The following is a 13,697-nucleotide window of genomic DNA, read 5'->3' as shown; positions in this document are numbered from 1 at the left end:
GGGGGGGGGGGGGGGGGGGGGGGTTCCGCACTATCGTTACGAGTCCAAGTGGAGCAGGCAGGAGGAGAGACGCATTATTGCAGTAGCCTACAGTGCCACAGCACTTTACTCTGGCGAAAGTACCGCACATCCGTCCGCGCAGAGAGAGTGAGAGGGAGGGGAGACAGAGATCCAAGGGAGACAACTGATTTCTCATGACTGGACTTTTTTGCCCTCTTTTTTGAAATTGCACGCATTTGCCGGTAGCTTTCAGAAGAGGAAACTCAACAACCACCCCGATCAGTGCTGCGTCTCCGCATCCAAGAGCAGTTCTATAAGGACTTAGCACCACTTGGAGGAGCTGCATGCAGCCCTTCAGGAAAGCAAGCCTCCGTGGATTTCTCTGGAGTGGATTATAATTTAGAAGTACTTTTCCTGCTTGTGCAGTCCACTCATACAGTGAATTATCATCCGGCCCGTTTACGTGTCTCGGTATTGCGGTACTTTGCTGACGACTTGCAGTATAAATGCATCGCTAGTATATCGGCTCCACTGCGCCAAGAAGCCCCCCCGCCTCCTTTTTCTGTCAGCGCGGCACTTTAATCACTTCGCTAATTGAAATTTGGGACGTTTGCTTGGATTAGTGCCTAGAGATTCTCTTTTTTTTCTTTGATCTTGCTGTTTTTCTTCTTCTTCTCGTATTGTACTTTAGACCCTCCCTCTCCTGCCTCACTGTCACCCTTCCTCTGCTGCCAGAGTCAGTTCAAACAGCTGCATAGAAGATGTGAGTATTAATGCGGCTTTTCTGCTGCGCTCTTTTCACAAAAAACAATTAAAATTTCTCTTAAGCTGCTCTCGAAAAACATATATCCAAACCAATTTTTTGCCTTGTATGTTTTTTTAAATGAGGGTGTGATTTCTTTCAGCTTTATGGATTTTGCTGACGCAAGTAAAATTTCCAATCACAGCGTCACTAAATTAGCTTATGTATTTCAAGGCTGACTGCTGCCATGAAAAAAAGCTTTAGGCAGAGATAAATGGAGCTTTTTTATTTCATTTTACACCAAAGATACTGTATATAAATATATTATTACACAACATATTATGGTTCAGTGGGTTTGAGGTCACCATCATCACCAGCTTAATGTTGAGGAAAATGAATGTCAAGGGATTGATGGTTCATGAGTACCTCAAGGCATTAAACTTTTGTCCTCCTGCAGTGACCAGGATGTATTTGGACCTTCCATCTGGCTGAGTCAGTGGCTGCTCCCCTGAGGAGCTTGTTTACTCAGTTTTAAACCTCCTGTACCCATTCCTCTTCCCTCTGCTGGATTAAACCTTTCCTCTTCCCTTCACTTTCAGGCCTTATACCTTTTATTCTCAGTCCCACCCAACTCACTGTAATCCATGGCAAGAGAACTTCTCCCCTCTCTTTTTTTCTCACCCAAATCTCCTCTCCCATTATTCAGCCAGTGTCTTCATGTACAGGGCTTTCTGTTTGTTGCTTCCCATCTGTGGCCTATTTTTTCTTCTTTCTCATCCTACTTTCTTCTTAACTATCACCTGCTCATTCTCTCCCCATTTCTTTCCCCATTACATCCTGTTATCTCCGCTCCAGTTTCTCCTTTTGCTATGTAGTGGCTTGATCCCTCCTCTATAACTGGCAGATGAATTAGATTAAAGTTATGTGCTCTCCACATGCCTTAAACATGCATCACTTATCAGAATATCAAATGGTCTCCTTAACTCCGATCTCAATTCCTGCTTCTTCTCAGGTCTGCCCCAGATGCTGCCGCCCCTGGAGCTCCAGGAGCCCCTGGTGCAGATGGAGCCCCAGCTGGCCCACCTGCCGGTCCACCTAATACCTCCAGCAACCGCAGGCTACAGCAGACACAGGCCCAAGTTGAGGAGGTGAGCTGGACCGGGCCAGACTTCTGAATTTGGTGCAGTTACATGCAATTTGTCTATATTAAAGCAGCTGGGGAACCTAATCAATGGCTTAATCATTAAAAATACCTGGGCGTACTGTATATGCACAGTGCTTATATTAGGCCAAAGACAAATAAGCATGTGAAAATGCTTTGTAGCTCTCATGTTCTCAGAAAAGGCCCCGTCTTCTTAATATGTAATGGGCTCTGCTGCAATTTGTAAAAGGATTGATGCAACTTATTTACTCTCATATAGGTTCAGAAAACCCTTTGTCCCCTGTGATGCTTTCCTTTAACCATGCTTGTCATCCTCTTTGTCTCTCCTCCCCACCACTGCCAAATGCTTTCTTATCTTCATTGCCGTGAGCTAGGTGGTGGATATCATGCGGGTGAATGTGGACAAGGTTTTGGAAAGGGACCAGAAGCTTTCAGAGCTGGATGACAGAGCAGATGCTCTTCAAGCCGGAGCCTCCCAGTTTGAAAGCTGCGCAGCCAAGCTAAAGAACAAATACTGGTGGAAGAATTGCAAGGTGGGCACATTAGTGTGGGTCCATAAAACAGATTGTTGTTACAAAAAGAAACTCACAATAAGATCCAAGTCTAAATTATCAATATACTTGTATGTGGTACATAAAGATATAGTGTGTAAATGGAACCAGTAGAGATTATATCTTTTATTTTAAAGTATCGAACAACTGTTCATGCTGAGGTGCGCTGAGGCAAACACACAGTGTCTGTTCTGGAAATGCCGTCATCCTGCTCTTCACGAATCTGTTAATGAGCTGTCGTGAAAGACTGAACAGATGCTTTGGTCTGTTATTGTAGAGATTTCATTACAGACCCTGAAATACTCAGGAGATTGCATAACTAAATGCAAAGAATCCCAAATGTCTTAAAGGTTTTATTTTTCAGACGTCTTTTTTTTCTAACTCCAAACAGTAGTCACAGTGTCTCTTAACCTTTATAAAAGTATGTCCCATTTTTGTAAATGTTATTGTTTTCTCCTTTCAGATGATGATCATGATGGGTATCATTGGGGTCATTGTGGTTGGAATAATATTCTGTAAGTAGAAGATGGTTTCATCTTGATACTAATACTTGATCAGTGATTGATCAGTCTATTGATTGACTTACAGAGGAGAATATATATAGGCTAAACAGATATGATTACTAACAAAGCAGATGATCATTAAGTGTTTGCTATGTTTTTTATTTCGGCAGCAGAGGAACATGTATATGAAGAGAAGAATCCTCAGTAAAGGGCAATTATTCATATGGTGTCAGTATATATTAGTACTGATGATTAGTCTGTTAATTTCACAGGAAATTGAAATACAGAGATAGTCCTTCTGACTTTATAAAAGGAGTGCAGGTATAAGCATATTATATGTTTCTGCCCTAACAAGCCCATATCTGGCCTGCACCTCTGTTCTGATTGTCAATAATTCATGACTTTTTATTACAGTAAATTATTTATATAATACCAGTTTTACTAAAAACAGAATCCATAGCCACTATGTAAGAAGCAGAGCTCAGCTGGCTGCTCTCTACTTGTTGTGTTTTAAGTGATGCATTGTCAGATCCATTAGACTAATGACTTTCTCTCCCTCTCTCTTTCATTCAGTGTACTTCTTCTACTGAGCTCTGCCCATCAGTACAGATGGATATGGACTTGAGAATGATATGAGAGGGAAGAGAAAAAAAGAAACCCAAGCGCCCCCTTTTATCCGCCCTCTCCTTCCTCTCTTCACAGTCTTCCATCAAACCATCTTGCACTTATACTTGACAGTAGTGTTCATAGTGTCCCCGCTCTCTTTGTCCCCTCTCCTTGTTCCTTCTTCCCCTGTTTTACCATGAAGTCTCATTCACTCTCTCCTGTCTCTGCACCTCATGTATTATTGAAGGACACAGCAGGCAGAGTGAAAGAGGAAGAAAGAAAGGGAAGGAGGGAGGGAGTGAGAAAATTCTTGGGACACGGGAACACACAGGGGCTAAACCCTCTGAACGGAGCTACTGGGAGGGGAAATGTACAATGTACAGATGTTGAATGTGTGCAGGGAGATTGAACAAGAGTATGCAGTCCTTTCTACCCCAGATACGTGTTCAAATTACCTTTTTTGAGAGTCCTACATTTGTAAATTGGTACTGACATGCCTAACTAACACACTCTTTCTGTCACAACCGCTACCGTCATTGCTACCTACTAACACAAATTCATGTTAGATTAAGATTATGAACATTTTTGTTGTATGTGCGTGTGCTTATTTGTGATCCAAAGCATTGTAGCTAATAGCTTTTCCCAAGTTTAGCTGATAGGCTTTTATTAGTAAACTCTTTGTTTTCTTTCCGGCCTAACTTTCTCTTACCTCTTGCAAAGCTCAGTAATAACAATTAGAAAGAGACTCTGTGAGAGTAAAAGGGCAAAAATAAGTGATTCAGGGGAAGATAGTAAGAGTATTGCAGCATTTCCCCCTATTTAAATAAAGCAAACTAAATTCTGGCCTGATAAGCAATTATTGATAAAGTAGTTGTATAACTATGCTTCATTTCACCTTGGTTTTTGAAACCACAGGTAGTGGCATAGTAATATGCACAGCAAGACAAACAGACAGGCAGCCACTAACAGACAATCTACTTTGTACATGAGCTGACTGCTCCGACCCAGAGGAAGGTGTCTTAACTCTGACTTGGACAGGGTCACAGCCATAGACAAATGCCAACTTGTTTTAAAGGTTGTTCAAACAAAGCGATTCTTTGATTGTTGTTTAAGTTGACTTGAGTTTCAAAAAAGTAGGAAAATCGGGGAAAGGACATGATTTAGAAATCTAGAGTCCCCTGGCCCTCCCGCTCCCCCTTCTATCACATAAAAACAGACTTACCTGTCACCTGCGGTATGGTAAAGGGCCAAAATGAGGACTTTGTTTCTAACTTGCATGGCAAACGGTGTCAATAGTTTTGCCTATTTGTGTGACCTGTGTATCTGCCATTTCTGAATCTAACTGCCGATTGTACATTTTCTTTTGTCAGTGGTTTAAACGACCTGTGTATAATGTCTTTCTGATCTGATAACTAATGCTTATGCAATACGATGATGCTCAAGAGTTTGCCAAATCTTGTTAATTTCACTTGCTTTTGAGAGAAAAAACAATATTCAGAGACTGCAAACAACTCCAATTACAGTGAACTGTTAAACATGTAGTATTGTATGGGTAGAACAATAGTACACATCTGTCAGATTATACTTCTGAAAACATGTTTATAAATTCTTTCAGGTTTTTTGGGGAGGGTTGTCTGATATAAAAGAAAAGTAAATTTTCTCTCTCTCCTCAGACTTTGAGAGTTCAAAAAATTAAGAAAATATGAACAACCTTATGCACAAAATTGTAGCAGTTAGCCATAATTATCTGATATTGTGCAACTATTTTTATTAGGTAATTACCACATGAGATTTGAGGACATGTTTTGTGATTTACAACCTGAAAATGCAGTGAGAGATGCAACTGGAAAACAAATGCATGCTTACCACTTTTGCTGATGCCAATAAAGAAATCATCAACAGAACTGAGTGATGACCTTTGTTATATTTTGTTGACATATTGAGCCAATTTATACCCTGTTAGAATTTTTTTCCCCTCAATCTACTCTACTTCAAGTGATGCCTGCTTTGTTATTATAATATACAGATCCTGATTTTGGCTGTAATCATTTAATGAAAGTGAAACCCTTTGATTTGTTTACAACACAGGTTCAATTTAGTTTCCAGACATATTAGAACAAGTGTTCTATTATAAATAATGTAAAATACCTTAAACAATATTGCTGAGTCTTGAAATCCATCATTGTGAAAAGTAAACAACAAAACGGGTATCCAACACACAAAAACAAGTGAGAAACAAAATATTATAGCATCTTAGCTACATTTAAAATAGTATGAAAACAGTAAAACAAAAAAGCCTTTCAAAAAGAAAACCTTTAAGAGGCTTTAAATGAAGACACCCATTTACAGTGAATCAGTAGTTACAAGTTCTCAGCAGAAACATGTAAAAATGGATATAAAAAAATCCATGGTTATTCTGGCCAGTGGAACAAAGAAGCCACACAAATAATCCAAGGCCTAGATAACTTCAACCAGCTTGAACCAGACCAATAGTCCTGTATCTCATTGCATGTTTTGTTAATGTCCACTGTATAACTGCTTGCTTCAGCTGTAGTCCCTTCTTGTGGAGGATTTATGCAACTTTGGAAACTTCTATGATGGGCAACAGCATAGAAAAGCATGTATAACTAAATATTGGAGCAGCACGTTTTTATAAACTGACAAAAAATTTAACAAAATAAATTATATATTTGACTGCACATACATTACATGTCTCAGATTATCATATTAATAGTGCCACTGATTTGATATTTGCTTTCAAATTCATATACACACTTATTTTTTCAACTACTTGTATGCTAGTTCTATGTATATTTTTAGTTTTCATTCAGCATTGTTGTCCTTGTTTTAAGCAGCATGTCTTGCTGTAATTTGTTCTTGGAACTGTGTTAGTACGTTGAGAGCAACTTAAAACACTATTTGGTTCTGAGTAAGAAAGCAAGTTTCCTACAGCGCAAGACAATCAAAACGCAATTCAAGTCCGTGTCAGTCAGTGTTACACATAATGAAACTGCGGTGGATAATTTGTGTGTGACCAAAGTACTTTTGATGGAAAGTTTAGTTTGGAATTTAAATTGTGGGTTTTATGCCAAATGCTTAGAATTTAATATGTTGCAGGTTACTGAAATGCAAACTCCACACACACCACACACCTTAACATAAGTAAACTCCTACCAACGATACTCAACAACACATTTAGAAAGCAAATAAATGGTACAGCTAAATATGAAAATACAGTATTTTCCCCCAAAATTTGTATTTCACAGTTCAGTAGAGAGAGCCAGAAGAGAACCAGTGATGGCTAATGAAATCAGTAATAACTTAAAGACTAACAAATGACACATGACACAAAGAAAGTCCTTCTGGGCCCAGTTTCAAGTCAGGAGTATCTGGTAGAATTTCTCCTACTACTTTATCTAATGACCTGGTAGAAGAAAATCACAGTGACGACCAGGAACCCCAGAATCCACCAATAAGAATCTGTAGAGTGAAAGACACAGAGACCAGTTAAGGTTTTGTTTTTATACTGGGTAGACATTGAGTAAAAGATACACAATACAGTCACAGTGTAATGCTAATAAATAATGTTTGTTGCTGGAATGTTAAATGTGCAAAATAAAAAGGATTTTTTTTTGCTTTGTTTTCAACAATTTTGTGGTTGAGTTACAAGTTGCATTTTTGCATTTTCCAGAGCTGAAATATTTTTCATTTCAATGCCCCAGTTAACTGTGACATAATCAAAAGAGGCTGTGATATGACCTAAACCATAGTTTAAACCATTTATGTATTATACTTCACATAGGAAACAGAAAAATAACCCCCATAAAACCACAAGATATTGTTTTTGTACCATTTAAACACGACATATAACATGTTAGTTAGTGAGCTCCGTTCTCTGAAGCCTGCAGCCCATCTTACAAGACTTTACACTAGTCAAGGTCATCTAAATCAGCTGGAGTTCCATGGTAACAACATTTTGATCTGCTATATTTTTGCCAGAGATGGCAATGTAATTTAGTCTGTTGCTCAATCTGTTGATGCAACACTTGGGTCCATAGTGGCATTTCTCTAACTATAGAATGGACTGACACAGTACAGCCATTCATGGTCCCCAGAGGATTACTCCTAATAACTTTGGTGATCCAAACGTTGTTGATGACAACAACAATGGAAGGATTTAAGTGATAGACATAACCCTCTATAAAACCGCAATGATTACACTTTGGGTTTGGTACAAATTAAACAAAAAGTTCCACCATGTATTAGTGAGCTTTAGATGTGCTGGTAGGCAGATTTTGTTACATTTAAAAACCATGTCACCAGGACTGCCTTCTTTCACCTCAAAAACATTGCCCGTCTCCACCCATCACTCATCTTTTTAGACTAGCTTTTAACCTCAAATAATGTTATATTGCACCTGCTGCTGTTTGTTAATTGTAATTTATATGGTCGCCCCTACGCTCTTATGTATTTCTGCACCACATGTTTTTACCTAATGTACATATATTTTGCTATTTATGTTTTTTATCTGTTTTTAAATGTACATAACTTCTGGTTTTACTACAAAGTGTCTTTGATTGTTCTGAAAAGCGCTATAGAAATAAAATGTATTATTATTATTATTATTACTTACAGAACCAGGCAAGCAGTTTTCCCCTGTTTCCAGTCTTTATGCTAAGCTAAGCCACCTGGCTGGAGCTTCATATTTACCATACATTACCAGACATAGGAGCGGCAGTGATCTTCTGAGCTAACTCTCGGCAAGAAAGCAAAAAGGCATGTTTCCCAAAATGTCAAACTATTCCTTTAAAAATACAGGGTTAAGCAACAAACAACAGCAACACATTAATACCTGGTTCTGGAGCTTCTACCATCACACTAACAGAGAGAGGCTCGCCCAGGGCCAGGTGGGACACCCTGCAGGTTATTTTAGTCCCAGGAGAGACACTGGACGGCACAGTGAGATGAGATGACTGGGAATATGTCCCGTCACTGTGCTGTCGATGGCTGGACAGAGAGCCCTGGTCTGGAAACACTGTAGGCTCTGTGTCTGTAGGAGAGAGGTATGACCACTCCATCTGAAAGGCAGAAGAAAACAGAGAATCATGACCAGTGAATCAATCAATCAAACTTTATTGGTATAGTATCTTCCATACAGGTACGTTCATTGAAAGTGTTTGAGAGTTGACTGACAAGCTGATATTACGACAGTACAAGTGTAAACAGTTAAAGAATTTAAGACTAATGTTCACAAGAAATAAAATTATGAAAATGTAATAATAAAACCAATAAAAGAGATAGATCATTTTAAAAACATTAAGATAGATTAAAGCCTATGAAAAATCAAATTGATAAGAGAGAGTAAAACATTTTAAAACATGAATAAAATGAAATAAAGGATTGAATATATTAAATAATTTCTGTAACACAAAAGACAACTGAAGAGGTTTTTAAGTTTTAAGATATCAACACATTGAGCTGTTTTTTACTGTTCCAACGGCTCGAACTATGGGCTCGAAGCATAAAAACTACAATCTGCCTCTTTTTGAGGTTTTTGTTCATCTCTTTGGAACAACTTAAAGACTCAAAGGACCTGAGGGACCACCCTGTCTCATACATAGCAGGCATGTAAGACAAGTAGGCCCATGAAGTGCTTTAACAGTGCAAAAACTGACAAGCGAGCACTGTGAGGACTGGTTAGTAAGTTACTTCTTTTGAGTGCTTGGATATTTGCATCATTTATATAAGATTTATTTAGTATTTTCTTTTAATAGTTATTTTTTTAGATTACTTAGTTTTGCTAGGTGTTTATTTTGTTTATGTTTAGGTTGGTTTTGTAAGAACTGGACAGCACTATGGGCATATCAAGTTTTGTATGGATAGGCAGGTATAGGACCAGCATGCACCTGGAAGGGTCTATTTTTTATGGAGTTTTATAACTAAAGTTCAGGAACAGGACCACACCTCTCTCTCGCACTAATTCTGCCACCTGTGCCTTCCTAACCCAATCAACTGCACACACGTGTACATAAGCATGTCTAACCCACGTCGTTCTCGTTTGTCTCAGTTCTCACCCCCCCACTTTTTTCTCCCCCTCTCCTAATGGGCAGCACGGTGGCCCAGTGGACAACACTGGGGCCTCACAACAAGAAGGTCTCAGGTCTGAACTTCGGTCATCCCAGTCCTTTCTGTGTGGAGTTTGCATGTTCTCCCTGTGCTTGCGTGGGTTTCCCCCGGGCGCTCCGGTTTCTTCCCACCATCAAAGACATACATGCTACAGTAAACACTTTTACTAAGTAACTGTCTCTCTTTCTACCATAGGAGCCACAAAGGGGACCCCGGGTTCCTAGCCACGCCGTCCACTGAAACAAACCCCTTCATCCCTCTCCCCTCGATCCCTCCATCATAAATACTCTCCATCATCCAAATAAACTACTTTTATATCTCATATTGGCGTGGACCTTGTTAGTGAATACCAGAGCAAGTTAGGCAGCATGATTTCTTTGTTCTTGTTTGCTTGCTTGCAGTGGATAAATAAACATTAAGAAAATGCAAAGACTTTATTTGGACAATACCTGTGTACGTTTCATCTCTATGGTCATCAGTAGTCTTCGGATTTCAATGTTATTAATAAATTAATAACTGAGACTTTCCTGAGATTTTATGTTGTGTATTATGTAAGTTTATGTAAGTTGTTGAATAGCAGGAAAGGTATAACAGGTGTTAACAGCTACATCTAAGAGTCTAGTTACAGACCTGAGCATCCAGTGGATAGTATTTAGTGCAGTGGCAGCTCAGTGTCTGGGGTGACTTTGTCTTCAACACCAACTTCTCCTCTGAGAGTGAAACACTGGGTGGTTCTGACACAAAGAGAAGCAGAGGAGCAATTGAGAGACATTCAGTGGATTTTTCTGAATTGAGAGATTATGGTGAAACTTACGAATAACGTGGAGTTGAATGACCTGCTGGGCATGGAAAATGCCTATACTGACAGTACAGATGTAGGCCCCCTCATCCAAAACTTTCAGCTTGGTCAGAGTCACAGAGGCGTTACCCTCACGAACAAGCTGGGCAGCATCCATGCTGGAGCCCATCCTTTCTGCATGCACTGAGGACATAAAATGAAACAGGTGTTGAAAAAACAATCTCAACTCAAGGTCTAGACTAGAAATTACTATTAGGATCATTATAAAATCACAATTTACCTCATCCATGTAGGTGGTCTTGTGGTTTGACAGCTAATTTCAAGGTTCAATATTATGCTTATTTATGGAAATATTAGAAACAACGCAATGTTTTTGTTTAATCTAATGCATTAACTTAGTGTTTAATGTCAAAATGGCTACTTGGCAAGACTTCTTTTGTGAATTTGAAATGTGTCAACACTGTCCTCAAAACATCACTAAAAATGCATTTACAGTCAATTTGCATTTATTTATTCATGAACTTCCAAGCCACTGAAGCCATCTTGCACTAATGTACCATCATCAACACTCTCAGAGCCACAAGAAGCCTTCCTCAGTGTTTAAATCCTCCTGGATAAACCAGAAGAGGTGATGCACACATGTTCACACAGCACTTACCCACTGTGCTCCCTTCTGCATCATCCAGCCTTGTCTTCATTTCAAGCACTTTTCTCCCTTTCCCCCTGTGCTGCTGTCGCCATTCAATGCCCACCTCCTGCGCTAAGGGTATCTCCTGCTGCTTGAAGCCACAGTTGAGGAGAACGTCACCTCTCAGAGGTGCAGATACAGACTTGATGTGGGTAAACACCAGGAATATCACTGAGGGAACAGAAAGCAAAGACAACAGCAGAGAAAAATGGAGAGATTTTTGTTATTGCCTGTCTAACAAAAAAAAGAATAGAAACAATTCAATGAAAGGGTGAAATGTGATTTTGAAAGGAATTCACCCTCAGTCAGAATAGTTCCCGACTGGCTAAGAGGCAGACGCAGTTTGTTTTGTATGAGGGTCGACTGGTCCTTCTTCACCGTCAAAGTCTGCAGAATCAACGCAGTGCTGAAGTCAACTCCCTCCACATTAAGGGAAACCATGAAATAAGCTGGATCTGAACTTTCCTGAGATCCACGAGGAGTGTAACTGCTTATTTCGCACATCACCTCCTGGTCATTGCAGTCTGCATGGAGCAACACATCTGAGTTCGGGATCTCAGGCGATGACACTGCCAGAGAGGGATGAGAGGAGGAATTAAACACAGGCTGTGTTTATATGATACCAAACTTTATATAAAGAGAAAGTAGGGAAAACCTGTGGCTTCTAACAGGATGGCATCTGGATCAGGGATTGAAGGCGGGACAAATGCTGTGAGTGTTTCGAGTGATTGGTCAGGAGCCACTGCAACGTCTCTTAATACAAGAGTGGCTGGAGTTCGTGTGAAAAGAGCGCCACCTCCCATTCCACCCAGTCCAGCTCCCTCCTCCACCAGGGAGCAGGAAAGTACAACGTCTGCAACCCCATTGGCTGAGAAACAAGAGGCAGATTTCAAAAATATAAAAAATTCTGAAAAATATTGATGTATCATCTGGAATGAATGACATCTGAATGAAGTTTTGACTATACATAGTAAAATAATGGAGGTTAACCACCTTTTACTTACTGAACAGTTAACATTTTTAACCTTATCAGCTACACAAATACTAGAAGACTACTATTAAACAGAAATGTTGAAGGTTTAACCATGTAATTAGGTACAATATAAAGGCAAATAAATATAGAGTTCTGAGACTTATTTTTTGTTTGTTTAGTTGAGTTAAATTTAAAAGCAATTGCTGATTTCCAGAGGATTTTACTTTGACAAACCTCCTTTTAAACTCAAGTATATATTCACTCAACATGCATTTATTATTGAAAATGTAATTTCTACATACATGTTGAACTGCTTACTTGCCTTTAGACACATTTCACATTTTTGCAGATGACCTGCTATGCACTGACTATGGTATTTTCTAGATTACACGTAGGTTAACACTTAATTGACTCAGAAGTGTACAAAACACAGTGTATACTTAGTGACAATTACATGGTTCTTTCCAGTTTACTCTCTAGGAATTCACTGAGCCATAAAGAAGCTCTATCAGACTATGTAAAATGAATAGCCAACTTGTCTAAAAGATGTATGATGCCTCCTCATAGACTGTATGTGCCTACTGAGCTTGACAACCAATGCCAGCCCACCATTCAATTCTGCATTAGTATACCTTCATTAAGTTAGTGTTCTTACCACAAACGCACGTCAGAAAGTATCCCAAAAAAATCAATTCAATCATCATCATGGAGTCTTGTTTCCGTGTTTTAGTAAGTAAGACTTTTTGCTGGTTGTAGGCAAATTTTAACGTTGGTACAAGTTAAATAAAAACAACTGCTGAGAAAGCACTTTCACTTTCGATTTCAATTACTAACAACGGCTTGTTACATCGCTACAGTCTGAGTAATTTTACAGCCTTTCCTACATCGCATCTATAATGTGCAATAGCTGTACATCAATACATATAATCTAATAAACTCATGACGAAGTACAGGACCTGTAACCTGTCTCGCTGTCGAGAGCATACGCAGCAGGGCAGCAGTGAAAGTAAAAGTGAGCAGACAGGATCGTCCAATGACAGAGCAGCAAGGAGCGGGTCATGTGTCACCATGGGAACTAGCAACAATCTTTGGCTGAAATCACCCGGATCCTTTTTTATTTTTTATGTAATATAATTACAGGGAAACTGATTTGTATTTATTGTGCTATATAACTATAACTGTTGAGAGATATTAATCTAAATTGTTATTTAGGCTACGGGGTGGTGTTGGTGGATAAGACTAAATGAATAAATGTAATGTAGATAAAATTGACCCTTTGCGAAGTCACGCCCCCCTTGGTTGCTCTTGGTTTGAATAATTAGCTTGTTAGCATGGCCCTGGCTGCCACTGTCTATAACTGCTCTCCCTGGAGGAATATTGTGTAATTTTTGGAAAAAGGAGCAGAAGGGTTTGCATTATACATTTGAAGGTTATATTCAGGCTGTCAAACTGACATGAAAACATAAAGATAGAACCTAAAGCCTACTGATCACAGGTTTAAAATGTACCACATTACCTGACAACTGAGAATGAGGAAAACAATATTA

At 39.2% G+C, this 13,697-nt stretch overlaps 2 protein-coding genes across 3 annotated transcripts; one reads left to right on the top strand and one right to left on the bottom strand.

Annotated features, from left to right (window-relative positions):
- Nucleotides 1-169: 169 nt before the first annotated feature.
- On the top strand, nucleotides 170-5,468 carry vamp1b (vesicle associated membrane protein 1b). Its single transcript, XM_046045748.1, has 5 exons — nucleotides 170-763; nucleotides 1,755-1,890; nucleotides 2,279-2,437; nucleotides 2,919-2,970; nucleotides 3,532-5,468. Coding segments are annotated over exons 1-5 (366 nt in total). The 5' UTR covers nucleotides 170-761; the 3' UTR covers nucleotides 3,549-5,468.
- Nucleotides 5,307-13,195, bottom strand: tapbpl (TAP binding protein like). Of its 2 annotated transcripts, XM_046045747.1 has the most exons (9): nucleotides 12,806-13,195; nucleotides 11,833-12,045; nucleotides 11,685-11,746; nucleotides 11,477-11,564; nucleotides 11,148-11,348; nucleotides 10,505-10,672; nucleotides 10,321-10,424; nucleotides 8,417-8,642; nucleotides 5,307-7,044 (listed from the first exon to the last, which is right to left on the bottom strand). In XM_046045747.1, the coding sequence occupies exons 1-9, from the start codon at nucleotides 12,855-12,857 to the stop codon at nucleotides 6,977-6,979; spliced, it is 1,182 nt and encodes a 393-aa protein (XP_045901703.1). In that variant the 5' UTR covers nucleotides 12,858-13,195; the 3' UTR covers nucleotides 5,307-6,976. The 2 variants fall into 2 exon arrangements, with proteins under 2 accessions (XP_045901703.1, XP_045901702.1); XM_046045746.1 differs by having other exon boundaries at nucleotides 11,477-11,746; nucleotides 12,806-13,194.
- Between the last annotated feature and the right edge of the window lie 502 nt (nucleotides 13,196-13,697).

This window comes from Micropterus dolomieu, linkage group LG03, assembly GCF_021292245.1.
Source record: "Micropterus dolomieu isolate WLL.071019.BEF.003 ecotype Adirondacks linkage group LG03, ASM2129224v1, whole genome shotgun sequence".
Taxonomy (NCBI): Eukaryota; Metazoa; Chordata; class Actinopteri; order Centrarchiformes; family Centrarchidae; genus Micropterus; species Micropterus dolomieu.
This window is presented reverse-complemented; position numbering and strand designations above follow the sequence as displayed.